General features: G+C 46.6%; 1 protein-coding gene across 2 annotated transcripts in view; it reads left to right on the top strand.

Annotated features, from left to right (window-relative positions):
- The window catches only part of LOC124031714 (cadherin-4-like), a 380,434-nt gene that overhangs the window by 258,377 nt on the left and 104,625 nt on the right, over positions 1-17,432 (top strand). For both annotated transcript variants that reach the window (XM_046343304.1, XM_046343303.1), the window contains one exon: positions 15,716-15,942. In XM_046343304.1, the coding sequence (XP_046199260.1) occupies positions 15,716-15,942 (227 nt within the window). The remainder of the gene's footprint in view (positions 1-15,715; positions 15,943-17,432) is intronic.

Genomic DNA, 17,432 nt, shown 5'->3' with positions numbered 1-17,432 from the left:
ATACCCTAAGCACACAGGCTGAGGGCTTATTGCACACTAGTCTCTGTTGAGGAAGGAGCATACACACACACACAAGCACACACACACACACAAGCACACACACTAGCGCACACACACACACACACACACACAAGCACACACGCACACATACACGCACACTCACTGTCTAAGGCCTTACCTGTGTCTGGTGTGACCGGAACTGTTACCATAATTACAGCTGTAGGCTACTAGCAGGAGTAGGCTAGATTTGTATAGTGCCTTGCGAAAGTATTCGGCCCCCTTGAACTTTGCGACCTTTTGCCACATTTCAGGTTTCAAACATAAAGATATAAAACTGTATTTTTTTGTGAAGAATCAACAACAAGTGGGACACAATCATGAAGTGGAACGACATTTATTGGATATTTCAAACTTTTTTTAACAAATCAAAAACTGAAAAATTGGGCGTGCAAAATTATTCAGCCCCTTTACTTTCAGTGCAGCAAACTCTCTCCAGAAGTTCAGTGAGGATCTCTGAATGATCCAATGTTGACCTAAATGACTAATGATGATAAATACAATCCACCTGTGTGTAATCAAGTCTCCGTATACATGCACCTGCACTGTGATAGTCTCAGAAGTCCGTTAAAAGCGCAGAGAGCATCATGAAGAACAAGGAACACACCAGGCAGGTCCGAGATACTGTTGTGAAGAAGTTTAAAGCCGGATTTTGATACAAAAAGATTTCCCAAGCTTTAAACATCCCAAGGAGCACTGTGCAAGCGATAATATTGAAATGGAAGGAGTATCAGACCACTGCAAATCTACCAAGACCTGGCCGTCCCTCTAAACTTTCAGCTCATACAAGGAGAAGACTGATCAGAGATGCAGCCAAGAGGCCCATGATCACTCTGGATGAACTGCAGAGATCTACAGCTGAGGTGGGAGACTCTGTCCATAGGACAACAATCAGTCGTATATTGCACAAATCTGGCCTTTATGGAAGGGTGGCAAGAAGAAAGCCATTTCTTAAAGATATCCATAAAAAGTGTTGTTTAAAGTTTGCCACAAGCCACCTGGGAGACACACCAAACATGTGGAAGAAGGTGCTCTGGTCAGATGAAACCAAAATTGAACTTTTTGGCAACAATGCAAGACGTTATGTTTGGCGTAAAAGCAACACAGCTCATCACCCTGAACACACCATCCCCACTGTCAAACATGGTGGTGGCAGCATCATGGTTTGGGCCTGCTTTTCTTCAGCAGGGACAGGGAAGATGGTTAAAAATGATGGGAAGATGGATGGAGCCAAATACAGGATCATTCTGGAAGAAAACCTGATGGAGTCTGCAAAAGACCTGAGACTGGGACGGAGATTTGTCTTCCAACAAGACAATGATCCAAAACATAAAGCAAAATCTACAATGGAATGGTTCAAAAATAAACATATCCAGGTGTTAGAATGGCCAAGTCAAAGTCCAGACCTGAATCCAATCGAGAATCTGTGGAAAGAACTGAAAACTGCTGTTCACAAATGCTCTCCATCCAACCTCACTGAGCTCGAGCTGTTTTGCAAGGAGGAATGGGGAAAAAATTCAGTCTCTCGATGTGCAAAACTGATAGAGACATACCCCAAGCGACTTACAGCTGTAATCGCAGCAAAAGGTGGCGCAACAAAGAATTAACTTAAGGGGGCTGAATAATTTTGCACGCCCAATTTTTCAGTTTTTGATTTGTTAAAAAAGTTTGAAATATCCAATAAATGTTGTTCCACTTCATGATCGCGTCCCACTTGTTGTTGATTCTTCACAAAATGGATGGAGTGACAGGGATGGCGCATTTGGCAGAGTGGGCAGATCGGCTTTGGACTCTGGTCCCTCAACACCACACACACACACACACACACACACACACACACACACACACACACACACACACACACACACACACACACACACACACACACACACACACACACACACACACACACACACACACACACACACACACACACACACACACACACACACACACACACACTGACCTTGAGTACCCTCTCCCAGACAAATGCCACCTGAGCCCTGGTGGGTAGTGATTCTGAAGAGGACAGTGGGGATGCGGGGGAAAATGTTGAATGTGTGTAAAACAAACCCAAATCCTGCAGGGTCAGACTGTGTCTGCTGACTGAGTGGAAAGTGCTGAGAGCAGCAGCCTTTGTCAAAGGGAACCTGGGGTTCTCTGAAAGACAAGACGCCCCCGTAGCCAGCCTCCCACCCCCTCCACATCTTTATAACCCGAGGACACAGGGCATACAGGAGTCCTTCTCCCTCTCTATCTATCTCTCTCCTCTTACGGAAAAAAACCCACATGATTTCATATGTGGAAAATCACATGATTTTCACATATGACATTTCCACATATTTTGCATGAAATCAAGTGAAAACGTGTTTTTGGAAGACTTCACATGGAAATGTTCACACCACATGTGTAGTTTCATGTTATCACATGTTGAAATGTTGCATCCCCATGTTGTCACAATTACTTCACATTCATTTCACATGAAATCGTGTTTTCACGTGTGCTCACATGTTGTCACGTGTAGTTCCATGTCATGACATGTTGATTTAGATGTTGTCACACGTTATCACATTAACTTCACATTAAATCAGATGTGAAACACATGAGGAACTTGTGATCTTACATGTGAAGCACGTGAGAAACACGTGATCATGTGAAATGCATGTAAAAGGGCCTCGACTTCAGTAAATATCTACCTAATCATTGCTTTAGCATCACGGTCGTTGTAGGTGATACAGGATCGGGGGCTCTGTGTCAAGGGAGCGCCACACTAGGTATTAAATTCATCATTGCATTTCGTAGGTTATCGATCCACAGAACCCGATGAACAGCAACCACCAGAAGGCTTTACGGCTCCCCCCCCCCATAACCACAGAAAGACAGGGTAAAAGGCCAAATTGGATGAAGTGGAGACATGATTGCTGTGTGGAAATGAGAGACGCACATGGGGGGGGATGTCGGCTTTGGTTAGCAGTGTACAGTGTGTGTGTGTGTGTGTGTGTGTGTGTGTGTGTGTGTGTGTGTGTGTGTGTGTGTGTGTGTGTGTGTGTGTGTGTGTGTGTGTGTGTGTGTGTGTGTGTGTGTGTGTGTGTGTGTGTGTGTGTGTGTGTGTGTGTGTGTGTGTGTGCGAGCTGCAGCACTATGTCTGACAGTCCAGCCTCCAAACTAAGATCATTGGGGAGGTTCACAGGCATGCCGCCTAAAGCTTAGTGTGTTTTGACTGCGGCTTTGGCACAACATACTAGACGGCTGTAAAGAACAGTTGGAAAAGTTGCTGCTTGCTTCTTTTCAATTTGTCTCTTCCTCTGCAGTAGAGGCTTGTCTATGCCTGGGAGAGGCTTTTGTTTAGTCTGATCCCCCTCTTTCCCTCTCTCTCTCTCTCTCTCCCTCTCCTTCCCTGCATTGTCTTCTAATCACTGCTAAAGACTTCTCTAATTGCCAAACGAGTCTGCTTTCTCTCGCAGACCCTCCTCTCTTTCTCTCACCTCTCCTCGGGATCGTCGTCTCCTCTTTCTCGCTCTAACCTCTTTCTCTTTCTCCTCCACCACCGCGCTCTCACCTCTCCTCGGGATCGTCGTCTCCTCTTTCTCGCTCTAACCTCTCTCTCTTTCTCCACCACCGCGATCTCACCTCTCCTCGGGATCGTCGTCTCCTCTTTCTCGCTCTAACCTCTCTCTCTTTCTCCTCCACCACCGCGATCTCACCTCTCCTCGGGATCGTCGTCTCCTCTTTCTCGCTCTAACCTCCCTCTCTTTCTCCTCCACCACCGCGCTCTCACCTCTCCTCGGGATCGTCGTCTCCTCTTTCTCGCTCTAACCTCTCTCTCTTTCTCCTCCACCACCGCGATCTCACCTCTCCTCGGGATCGTCGTCTCCTCTTTCTCGCTCTAACCTCTCTCTCTTTCTCCTCCACCACCGCGATCTCACCTCTCCTCGGGATCGTCGTCTCCTCTTTCTCGCTCTAACCTCCCTCTCTTTCTCTTTCTCCTCCACCACCGCGATCTCACCTCTCCTCGGGATCGTCGTCTCCTCTTTCTCGCTCTAACCTCTCTCTCTTTCTCCTCCACCACCGCGCTCTCACCTCTCCTCGGGATCGTCGTCTCCTCTTTCTCGCTCTAACCTCTCTCTCTTTCTCCTCCACCACCGCGATCTCACCTCTCCACGGGATCGTCGTCTCCTCTTTCTCGCTCTAACCTCTTTCTCTTTCTCCTCCACCACCGCGATCTCACCTCTCCACGGGATCGTCGTCTCCTCTTTCTCGCTCTAACCTCTCTCTCTGTCTTCTGTCTGCATCTTGTTCTCTCGCTCTCTCTCCCCGTTCCCTCCTCAAACACCCAAGACAGAGGGGGAAATGTGATTCGTTTAAACAGAGCGTCGTGTATGACTCTTTGTTTTTGAATGATTTGAACGTGATTTACTAAGCAAGGAGAGTTAGGAGAAATGGCCTCTTGAGAAGAAAACCATTGATGTATTTGTGCGCGTGTGTGTATAGGTGTGTGCAACTCTGGCTCACACACACACACGGTAGAAACTTTTGAGCGTGGGATGTCTGTTGGGGGAGAATTGATAAAGCCCAATCAAGCATCCAGTAGCTTGTTCAGACGAATATGAATCAATATTAATATGGTAGATAGAATATTCAAGTAAATCAGAGGATTTGTTAGTTGTTTTTCTTCTGTTTGTATTTTTAACATTACACATCCTCAGATGGACCTGTGGTGATGTGCTCCTGGCACTTTACCTTTGTCAACCGAAGCACATTGAGCATTGAACTGAAGCTCATCTCTACGGAACGAAAAGCAGAAGTGAAGCGTTTTCATTCTATAAAAGACACTTGCAGGACCTCCATATTCGGACAACATTCTCCACCACAGTCTAGTTGAAGTCTTAGCTAAAGAAACCAGCTGACAAGTAGGTTCTACGTTGGAGTTTTTGGTCAGGGTCCTTTGTTCAAATGGTGGGTTGGCACACAGCTTGGTAGGTGCTTTGTCTGGAGACAATTCTAACCTAGGACCTGCCTGCACGATCCCTAGAGTACTACACATACACACATACACTGTACACGCACGACGGCAGAGAAAACCAACACACAGCATGTAGCCCACATGGAGTAGGGGGGTTGTCTCATAGCTGTCCGTCAGTGGTGTGTTAGTAGTTTGGCCATGCCCCGTCAGTCAGGCTGTCCTCAGTCAGCCTATCCTCAGCCAGCCTGTCCTAATACTCTGCTTATACCTTATACACTACATACTCCCCACAGTCAGTCTGATCACCAGCCATATCTCCCCCCTCTCTCTCCATCCTCTGTCCCCTCACCTTCCATCTCTCACTCACTCCATCTCCCCTCTCTCCATCTCTTTGGCCTGCCAACTCTCTCTCTCTCTCTCTCTCTCTCTCTCTCTCTCTCTCTAACTCTCTCTCTAACTTTAACTCTAACTCTGCCCCTCCCTCCATCCATCTTCTCTCTCTGTCTATCTCTGGGGAGGCCGGGCCAATTAACCTGTTTGAACAGCCATCTGAAGAACCATCAATTCCAGTAGGCTGTGTGTGAGAGAGAGCCAGTATGCTGTCTACACTGAGCCAGAGTCCCAGTGCCAGACACCATCAAACCCCCCTCCTCCTAAACGTGTGGGCAGGACCACTGTATCCCACTGTCCACTTGAGCATTCATCTCTCCTTTCCTCCTTTCTGCCCCTTCTCTGACATTATCCCTGCATCCATTTATTCCGGACTCATTTCGACTCACTCTCCTCTCATCCTTTCCTGATTGGGCCCACTAGAGCACCCATCTCGCTCTTCTTGCCTAATCTCTATCCCTCTATCCACTCCTTTCTTTCCTATTTTCTCACAGTATCGCTTTTTCCGCTACGGCTTCCATCTTTCTCGGGCCTATCTCTAACTCCATCTCCTCTCTTCCTTCCCTGGTTATGTCCCTTCCTCACATCACTTTCAACAGCTGTCAGACTGACTGGTCATAGAGGACGTTGCAGCAAGAAGGAGTCCTTAACAGACTTTTCCCTAATTAAGCCTGTCCTCAAACCCTGGGAAAACTAGAGGAAGAAAGAGTGTGTGTGTGTGTGTGTGTGTGTGTGTGTGTGTGTGTGTGTGTGTGTGTGTGTGTGTGTGTGTGTGTGTGTGTGTGTGAGAGAGAGAGAGAGAGAGAGAGAGAGAGAGAGAGAGAGAGAGAGAGAGAGAGAGAGAGAGAGAGAGAGAGAGAGAGAGAGAGAGAGAGAGAGAGAGAGAGAGAGAGAGAGAGAGAGAGAGAGAGAGAGAGAGAGAGAGAGAGAGAGAGAGAGAGAGAGAGAGAGAGAGAGAGAGAGAGAGAGAGAGAGAGAGAGAGAGAGAGAGAACCCAATTCCTTCACACATTGTCCTTACCTGCCCAGCATGTCCTTCCTCAACCTTCCCCTTTTATTCTCTCCAAAGGAATATCGATGGAGGGAAAATAAAAGAGATTCAACCCTGGGGATGGAACATTTGTTGCGTCGCCATAGCCGTAGCAGTTTATTGCCATGACTGCTCTCTGGGTTAGCGGTGGTAGCGATTGAGCGCTTGCAGCTTTGGCACTGTGGGGGGGGGTTCGGTCCTATTTGTCAGATCAATGCAGAACACCATCCTGCTTTAGAGGGTTTGTTTATGTGCAGCAGTGAAGTGGATCATTGTGCTTCAGTGTTGCTGTTGTGAGCTTATTTTTATAATCTATCTCATTCTGCTATCGAACCTCCCGAACCGTTAAGAAATGGCACTCTTTGGAGTTTCGTTTGTATGCTTGTGTGTGTGGGAGGGGTGTGTGTATGCTGTGTATCGGGGACTGGGGGGTGATGACAAAGAACTGCAACTGGCAGTGTCGTTGTGTTTCCGATTGGTCCAACAATAAGACTCTCTAGGTCCCTCTGGGGTATTCCAATTGGATACTTGGCCTGTCACTCATTTAGACTGTTTGTTATCCGCTTTTGTCTACACCGGGACAGACAAAATACACAAACATACACTTAGGCTGGGCGTCATTAAAACATATTTTTCAACCACTCCACAAATTTCTTGTTAACAAATCATAGTTTTGGCAAGTCGGTTAAGGACATCTACTTTGTGCCTGACACGAGTCATTTTTCCAACAATTATTTCACCAGGTCGTCCAGTTGAGAACAAGTTCTCATTTACAACTGCGACCTGGCCAAGATAAAGCAAAGCAGTGTGACACAACCAACAACACAGAGTTACACATGGAATAAACAAACATACAGTCAATAATACAATAGAGAAAGTCTATATACAGTGTGTGCAAATGAGGTAGGATAAGGGGGGTGAGGCAATAAATAGGCCATAGTGGCAAAATGATTACAGTATGGCAAGTTAAGCACTGGAGTGATTGATGTGCAGAAGATGAGTGTGCAAGTACCGGTACTGGGGTGCAAAGGAGCTAAATAAATAACAATATGGTGATGAGGTAGTTGGATGGGCTGTTTACAGATGGGCTATGTACAGGTGCAGTGATCTGTGAGCTGCTCTGACAGCTTGTGTTTAAAGCTAGTGAGGGAGATATGAGTCTCCAGCTTCAGTGATTTTTGCAGTGATTTTTTCAGTTCGCTCCAGAGAACTGGAAGGAAAGGTGGCCGATTGAGGAATTGGCTTTGGGGGTGACCAGTGAAATATACCAGCTGGAGCGCTTGCTGCGGGTGGGTGCTGCTATGGGGTTTTACCTAGCAATGACCTATAGATGACCTAGAGCGACGGATATGAAGGGTAGTATATGGGGCTTTGGTGACAAAACGGATGGCACTGTGATAGACTGCATCCAATTTGCTGAGTGTTGGGGGCTATTTTGTAAATGACATTACCAAAGTCAAGAATTGGTAGGATAGTCAATTTTACTAGAGTATGTTTGGCAGCATGAGTGAAGGATGCTTTGTTGCGAAATAGGAAGCCGATTCTAGATTTTATTTTGGATTGGAGATGCTTAATGTGAGCCTGGAAGGAGAGTTTACAGTCTAACCAGACACCTAGGCATTTGTCCACATATACTAAGTCAGAGATGCTTAATGTGAGTCTGGAAGGTGAGTTTACAGTCTAACCAGACACCTAGGTATTTGTCCACATATTCTAAGTCAGAACCATCCAGAGTAGTGATGCTGTATGGGTGGGTAGGTGTGAGCAGCGATCGGTGGAAGAGCATGCATTTAGTTTTGTTTGCATTTAAGAACAGTTGGAAGCCACGAAAGGAGAGTTGTATGGCATTGAAGCTTGTCTGGAGGTTAGTTAACACAGTGTCCAAAGAAGGACCAGAAGTATACAGAATGGTGTCGTCTGCGTAGAGGTGGATCAGAGAATCACCAACAGCAAGAGCGACATTATTGATGTATCCAGAGAAATGAGTCGGCCCGTGGTTTGAACCCTGTGGCACCCCCATAGAGCCTGCCAGAGGTCTGGACAACAGGCCCTCTGATTTGAAACACTGAACTCTGTCTGAGAAGTAGTTGGAGAACCAGGCTAGGCAGTCATTTGAGAAACCAAGGCTGTTGAGTCTGCCGATAAGAATATGGTGATTGACAGAGTCGAAAGCCTTGGCCAGGTCGATGAATACAGCTGCACAGTATTGTCTCTTATCGGTGGCAGTTATGATATCGTTTAGGAGCTTGAGCGTGGCTGAGGTGCACCCGTGACCAGCTCGGAAACCAGATTGCATAGCGGAGAAGGTGCGGTGGGATTCGAAATGGTTTGTGATCTGTTTGTTAACTTGGCTTTCGAAGACCTTAGAAAGGCAGGTAAGATAGGTAGAGGTCTGTAGCAGTTTGGGTCTAGAGTGTCTCCCCTTTGAAGAGGGGGATGACTGCGGAAGCTTTCCAGTCTTTGGGGATCTCAGACGATACGAAAAACAGGTTGAACAAGCTAGTAATAGGGGTTGCAACAATTTTGGCTGATAATTTTAAGAAGAGATTGTCCAGATTGTCTAGCCTTGCTGATTTGTAGGGGTCCAAATTTTGCAGCTCTTTCAGAACATCAGCTATCTGGATTTGGGTGAAGGATAGATGGGGAGGCTTGGGCAAGTTGCAGTGAGGGGTGCAAGGTTGTTGACCGGTCTCGGGGGTGGCCAGGTGGAAAGCATGGCCAGTCGTAGAAAAATGCTTATTGAAATTCTCAATTATCGTTGATTTATCGGTGGTGACAGTGTTTCCTAGCCTCAGTGCAGTGAGCAGCTGGGAGGAGGTACTCTTATTCTCCATGGACTTTACAGCGAACTTTTTGGAGTTAAGGTTACAGGATGCAAATTTCTGTTTGAACTGCCTGTGTATATTGGTTCCTAACATCCCTGAAAACAGCTGCATATCGCGGGGGCTATTCGATGCTAATGCAGTACGCCACAGGATGTTTTTGTGCTGGTCAAGGGCAGTCAGGTATGGAGTGAACCAAAGGCAAATATCTGTTCCTGGTTCTATATTTTTTTAATGTGGCATGCTTATTTAAGAATGTGAGGAAAGCACTTTTAAAGAACAACCAGACGTCCTCTACTGACGGAATGAGGTCAATATCATTCCAGGATACCCGGGCCAGGTCGATTAGAAAGGCCTGCTCGCTGAAGTGTTTTAGGGAGCGTTTGACAGTGATGAGGGGTGGTCGCCTGACCGCAGACCCATTACGGATGCAGGCAATGAGGCAGTGATTGCTGAGATCCTGGTTGAAGACAGCAGAGGTGTATTTGGAGGGCAAGTTAGTTAGGATGATATCTATGAGGGTGCCCATGTGTATGGATTTTGGTTTGTACCTGGTGGGTTCATTGATAATTTGTGTAAGATTGAGAGCATCAAGCTTAGATTCTAGGATGGCCGGGGTGTTAAGCATGTCCCAGTTTAGGTCACCTAGGAGCACGAGCTCTGAAGACAAATGGGTGGCAATCAATTTGCATTTGGTGTCAAGAGCACAGCTGGGGGCAGAAGGTGGTCTATAGCAAGTGGCACTTTCACTTATAATTCACTGTATCACAATTCCAGTGGGTCAGAAGTTTACATACACTAAGTTGACTGTGCCTTTAAACAGCTTGGAAAATGTCATAAAATGATGTCATGGCATTAGAAGCTTCTGATAGACTAATTGACATCATTTGAGTCTATTGGAGGTGTACCTGTGGATGTATTTCAAGGCCTACCTTCAAACTCAGTGCCTCTTTGCTTGACATCATGGGAAAATCAAAAGAAATCAGCCAAGACCTCAGAAAAACATTGTAGACTTCCACGAGTCTGGTTCATCCTTGAGAGCAATTTCCAAATGCCTGAAGGTACCACGTTCATCTGTACAAACAATAGTACGCAAGTATAAACACCATGGGACCACGCAGCCGTCATACCGCTCAGGAAGGAGACGCGTTCTGTCTCCTAGAGATGAACGAACTTTGGTGCGAAAAGTGCAAATCAATCCTAGAACAACAGCAAAGGAACTTGTGAAGATGCTGGAGGAAATGGGTACAAAGTATCTATATCCACAGTAAAATGAGTCCTATAGCGACATAACCTGAAAGGCCGCTCAGCAATGAAGAAGCCACTGCTCTGAGACCGCCATAAAAAGCCAGACTACAATTTGCAACTGCACATGGGAACAAAGATAGTACTTTTGGGAGAAATTTCCTCTGGTCTGATGAAACAAAAATATAACTGTTTGGCCATAATGACCAAAGTTATGTTTGGAGGAAAAAGGGGAGGCTTGCAAGCCAAAGAACACCATCCCAACCGTGAAGCACAGGGGTGGCAGCATCATGTTGTAGGGGTGGCAGCATCATGTTGTGGGGGTGCTTTGCTGCAGGAGGGACTGGTGCACTTCACAAAACAGATGTGGTCCTTCTGTAGCTCAGTTGGTAGAGCATGGTGCTTGTAACGCCAGGGTAGTGGGTTCGATCCCCGGGACCACCCATATGTAGAATGTATGCACACATGACTGTAAGTCGCTTTGGATAAAAGCGTCTGCTAAATCGCATATATTATTATTATTATATATTAGATGGCATCATGAGGAAAATGATGTGGATATATTGAAGCAACATCTCAAGACATCAGTCAGGAAGTTAAAGCTTGGTCGCAAATGTGTCTTCCAAATGGACAATGACCCCAAGCATACTTCCAAAGTTGTGGGAAAATGGCTTAAGGACAACAGAGTCAAGGTATTGGAGTGGCCATCACAAAGCTCTGATCTCAATCCCATAGAAAATTTGTGGGCAGAACTGAAAAGCGTGTGCTAGCAAGGAGGCCTTCAAGCCTGACTCAGTTACACCAGCTCTGTCAGGAGGAAAGGGCCAAAATCCACCCAAGTTATTGTGGGAAGCTTGTAGAAGGATACCCGAAACGTTTGACCCAAGTTAAACAATTTAAAGGCAATGTTACCAAATACTATTTGAGTGTATGTAAACTTCTGACCCACTGGGAATGTGATGAAAGAAAGCTGCTGAAATAAATAATTCTCTCTACTATTATTCTGACATTTGCCATTCTTAAAATAAAGTGGTGATCCTAACCGACCTAATACAGGGAATTTTTACTGGGATTAAATGTCAGGAATTGTGAAAAACTGAGTTTAAATGTATTTGGCTAAGGTGTATGTAAACGTCTGACTTCAACTGTGCACACACACACACACACACACACACACACACACACACACACACACACACACACACACACACACACACACACACACACACACACACACACACACACACACACACACACACACACACACACACACACACACACACACACACACACACACACACACACACACACACACACACAATACATATGTAATACAGAGAGACAACTGAAGAGAGAGAAACAGAGGAACAAATGAGGTTGCCTCCATTTGTGATGGAGATAGAGAAAGGTGAAGGGCTCCACTCAGAGATAAAGAGAGGGAGATTTTGGCGAGCAAAAGTGGTGCTTGTTTAGCTGGTTTTGACACATCCAGCACACAGTTCCTTATGCAGCTCTCCTTTGGTCCTGTTGTGTCTGTATCAACACACAGAGATGCACTATGAATAATCTCATGAAAAAAAACAACTCTCAACTCAAGCAAAGCCCATGACAGAGGTACAACCAAAGTATAACCCTACCCATCAGCCAGTACAGAGGTGGTCCTCCACATGCCTGTCCAGAAAACCAGAAGGGAGAGTGGGGGGAAGAGGGGGAAGAGAGCTTTGTCTTTCCTTTGTTATTCAGGCATCTGGCGTTGAAAGACAGGGACTGTATCAAATGTGTGGATATAAGGATCTTAATGGGCTGTGAAGGTGAGCTACAGGGTGTTTATGAGTAGTGTGTGTGGTGGTGGGGGGGTTGGGGCTGGGGGGGTACACCAGGCAAATGCTTTATACACACCTGCCTATTAGCACGTCTCCACACACACACACACACGCACGCACACACGCATGCAAGGCTATCAGTTTGAGAAGCTAGATATCCTTTTCTCTCCCGCCCTTTCTCTGAGCTTCTGCTGTAGGGGACTTCTGCACCACTGGCTCTGCGCCCAGAGAGAGAGAGGGAGAGAAAGAGAGGGAGAGATAGAGAGAGCGAGAGAGAGAGAGAGAGCGAGAGAGAGAGAGAGAGAGAGAGAGAGAGGGGGGAGAGAGAGAGCGAGAGCGAGAAAGACCACCTGCTGCTCATTATATGCACATATTTGACTGCTGCAGCGTTACATGAGCACTTGTCATTACAATAAAGCATTTTGGAATTTGAATGTGACTTCCTCTTTGCTAATATAATCAGGCTGCCTTCCAAAACTGTTTCAGCACTTGTTTGCCAACTGTAGCGTTTGTTTGTCCTGCAGAGAGAACAGAGAGAGAGAGAGAGCGAGGCGAAAGATAGAGAGGGCAGAGAGAGAAGAGAGAGAGGACAGGGAGAGAAAGGGGAAAAAGAGAGGGCAGGGAGAGAGGTAAGAGGGAGAGGGAGGAAGGCACAGAGCGAGAGCCAAAGAGAGAAAAAGACAGAGAAGGAGAGTGTTGAGAAATGTGTTTGCGATAATGTATGTTGATGTTTGTGTTGGACGGGGACCGGGGACTCTTCTGTTGTATCACTAAACACAAAACTCAGTTCCCCTGATACCCCAGGCTGGACTGGGACGCCTGTCCTTAGACAACACCTGTTACCAGGAAATGACTGAGTGGTATTGGCTCATTCTGTCTGGGTTTAGTTTCAGAGAGAACGTTTTTAATGACGTTTCACCAGACATATCAACCCCCACCGGGCCCAGAGGACGGAGAAGGATTTTTAGTTACAGACGGACATAGATAGTTCAGATACTGTACTGTGCGTGGTTGGCCTGTTGTAGTGGTGGCTCGAGGAAGCGTTGAGAGCGAACGGCAACAGACTCTGGTGAGTTCTGTCCTTCAGCCCCAAGGTTTCCTCTCACTCGAGATGCTGTCTAGACAAGGTAATCCCTGGGAAGGAGAAGAAGACAGAGTGAGACAGAGTGAGACAGAGTGAGAGAGAGAGAGAGAGAGAGAGAGAGAGAGAGAGAGAGAGAGAGAGAGAGAGAGAGAGAGAGAGAGAGAGAGAGAGAGAGAGAGAGAGAGAGAGAGAGAGAGAGAGAGAGAGAGAGAGAGAGAGAGAGAGAGAGAGAGAGAGAGAGAGAGAGAGAGAGAAGCTAATTGCCCTAGCCCCTGAGCCTGGAGATTGGTGGGGTGGCGTGGGTCTGTTTGTGTTGGGCTGAAGACAATAGTCTGGCTCTTCCGGTGGTCTGTAACTGGGGGGAACGTGTGTGGATACAGAATAATAAACCCATAATAGGAGATAAGAACACGCCGTAATAAAATATTGTCCTCAATAGGGCCTGATTACAAGGACCACACAACGTAGGGACATAAACACAGCATTGTACACACACACACACAAACACACACACACACACACACACACACACACACACACACACACACACACACACACACACACACACACACACACACACACACACACACACACACACACACACACACACACACACACACACACACACACACACACACACACACACACACACACACACACGTTTCCTTTATGACCTTTGTTTGACTTGACGTCTACGTCGTGTTTGTGGAGTTACTGAATCTCGCCGCCTCCCTTCCACCCGTTGGTTAGTTTCTCAGGGATGTGAAGGATAAGGACATTTTCTCAATTTCATGCTGATTTGCTGCGTATTAGCCTGTGGTCGAAGTCAATAGTGTGTTCAGTCAGCCATGGAGACGGGAGGTTCAGACTCAGGGTTGGGTTTCGAGTTTCATTCAATCTCTGCTTCTTTCTAATAGGCTGTTCCACTGCCTCTGTTTAATGATTGTGTGTAATTAGTGAAACTGGATATAGACATCTCTCGCTCTCTCTCTCTCTCTCTCTCTCTCTCTCTCTCTCTCTCTCTCTCTCTCTCTCTCTCTCTCTCTCTCTCTCTCTCTCTCTCTCTCGCTCTCTCTCTCTCTCTCGCTCTCTCTCTCTCGCTCTCTCTCTCTATATTTATCATTAACCCTTTAACAGACAGCTGAACTGGGCGGTGGACCTCATTTTGACAACCGACTTTAAATGAAAGATATTCATTTTGTTTGCCATAATTTATCATCAACCAATGCCATTTACTAAAATGGTCATGTGGTTTTCATTGTCGGACTCACATCTTTCTTTAAACACCCATTCAAAGATGGTTGTAGAACCAGGAAGTGAACGTGAGCAAAACCAAACCTAAGTTATCGCACATTTTTCTGTGCTAATTTTGTGCTACAATTTCAAATGAGAAGGTTGTACAATTGTGTTGACCTCTAAAACATCACTTGTGTGGCCGATACTGAGGCCAAATACACATTTTGCAGGTGGTATTTTTTTTATTGGTGCGCCACAAAGGGTTAACATGGATCTGAACAGGCTATGGTGATACGGGTCATTTCATATCACATTCTCTGACTACTGTGTTGTATTTGCAATGAAGAGAATGGGTGCGTGAGAGTGCTTATTTGCCTTGTGTACGTGGTGCTTTGCCCAAGACCTTTATAGGCCTGTCCATTAAATTGTCATTTTTGTATCTTGGTCTTTATATCTACAGTATGTCTGTGTTCTGATTCTTTACGTCTCTGCTGTGTAGTATGCTATAGCTATAATTGCCTATTCTCCTTTCTCAGATTTGAGTGTTTATTTGTGTCTGTGGCCAAGATTCCAGGGTCTTATACTCTGAATGTACTTATATAGTTGTATTATAGCTTTTGGGTTTTGACCAGGTGCTATATGTTCTGTAAGTGCGAATGCGCTCTACGGTATCCTAGCTTATTCTCCTCTCTCCGACAGAGACGGCAACCCAAAGCCCATCTCATTCTCTCCTTTATTTCCACCCGGTTCCTTTAGAAAGGTTGTGACATTATCAGGGATATTTCTCCAAACATCATTTCCGGGTAGAAGTCCACAGAGAGACCGGCAGGCAGATGATGTATGCAGGCGTGAAGAGACAACATCAAACAGCTCAAGTGCAAAATACCACACTGCTGTATTCATAACCTTTCAATGGAATACGAAACAGTATCCACCACCATGCATGAATGGTCATTCACGTATGATAATGTGAACCATGTATTGGTAGTATTAACATGTATTGGTTCTCTCTCTCTCTCTCTCTCTCTCTCTCTCTCTCTCTCTCTCTCTCTCTCTCTCTCTCTAGTGAGGTTCGATGACTGTATGGAGAACGAGGGGGTGGTCTTTCAGAGCGGTGACGCCAGGTTCAGCGTTGGGACCGATGGGTCCATCTACACCCAGAGAGAGGTGGCAGGCCTGAGCGGACCGGTCCAGTTCACGGTCACTGCCAGCGGTCCACACACACACGTGTGGGAGACAACGGTCAAACTGGCCCTGATGGGGCAACCCATACCCTCACCGCCGGGCAATCAGGTAAGAATATCATTCTGTTCATACAGTAGATGTGCGCGCACACACACACCTGCAAATAAGTGCATACTCGCGTCACACGCACACACATCTGCACGTAAGTGCATACTCACGTCACACGCACACACACACACACCTGCACGTAAGTGCATACTCACGTCACACTTACACACACACACACACCTGCACGTAAGAGCATACTCGCGTCACACCTACACACCCACTCTCGCACACCTTTGAAGCGTATCTCCCCAAAGTACTCTAGAACCCTACCTAGAAAACCACCAACTCCCATCCCCAGGTTTCAGTCAGCGATCAGCTCAGTGTGATCTCCCTTACTCCCTTATCTTCTGCTGGGGTCTGGATAGCAACTAACAACTCTTTGAGAGTGTGATGGTATGATCATCACACTCTCAAAGGGGAGGAGTACTGTACTCACCCGTAAGCTGTTATTGGAAAACATCCGTCCGTTCGCCCGTCTGTCTGTCCCTCCCTGTCCCCGGTTGCCCCCTGCCTGGCTTTCCCTGACAGTGCTAAAGACCAGGTAGACAGCAGAGCTCTGACTACAGCGCGTCGCCTCATCTCATGTGATCGTCAGTGCCCGCCTAGAGGAGGGCAGCAGTGCTGCAAATGTTAAACCACGTCCAGTAACGACAACGCACACTACTTTTATGGGGGCTGTGCCGATAGAAGGCATCCAGCCACCCAGATCAATTCCAGCCGAGACGGAGTGATCGCTTGCAGCCTTAATGTCGGACAGCACTCACACTTGGTCTCAGTTAGTCTGTAAAAGAGGTCGGGGGGACACAGGTAGGAGTGGTGCAATGCATTGTGGGATTGAATCTCTTCTGGAAAGAATATCTTGGGTGCCAGGGATGACTGTGTTCCTGGGTCAAGGGACTTGTGTGATACAGTGTTAAGACTTATACCCCCTAGTTTTATACTCAGCTGGCCCCTCCCGGGATTTTGTGTTAAACGCACTACGACAAAGTTTCTTTGTGTACTTGGGAGTATGGCTAGACGGTACACTGTCCTTCTCTCAGCCCATATCCAAGCTGCAGGCTTACGTTAAATCTAGACTTGGTTTCCTCTCTCGTAATCTCTCCTCTTTCACCCCAGATGCCAAACTAACCCTGATTCAGATGGCCATCCTACCCATGCTAGATTACGGAGATGTAATTTATAGATTGGCAGGTAAGTGGTGCTCTCCAGTCAAAACTGTTCGCTGCCCTGGCCCCCCAATGGTGGAACAAACTCCCTCACGACGCCAGGACAGCGGAGTCAATCACCACCTTCCGGAGACACCTGAAACCCCACCTCTTTAAGGAATACCTAGGATAGGATAAGTAATCCCTCTCACCCCCCCCCCCTAAGATTTAGATGCACTATTGTAAAGTGACTGTTCCACTGGATGTCATAAGGTGAATGCACCGATTTGTAAGTCGCTCTGGATAAGAGCGTCTGCTAAATGACTTAAATGTAATGTTAAATGG

Source organism: Oncorhynchus gorbuscha, linkage group LG03 (assembly GCF_021184085.1).
Source record: "Oncorhynchus gorbuscha isolate QuinsamMale2020 ecotype Even-year linkage group LG03, OgorEven_v1.0, whole genome shotgun sequence".
In the NCBI taxonomy this organism is placed as follows: Eukaryota; Metazoa; Chordata; class Actinopteri; order Salmoniformes; family Salmonidae; genus Oncorhynchus; species Oncorhynchus gorbuscha.
This window is presented reverse-complemented; position numbering and strand designations above follow the sequence as displayed.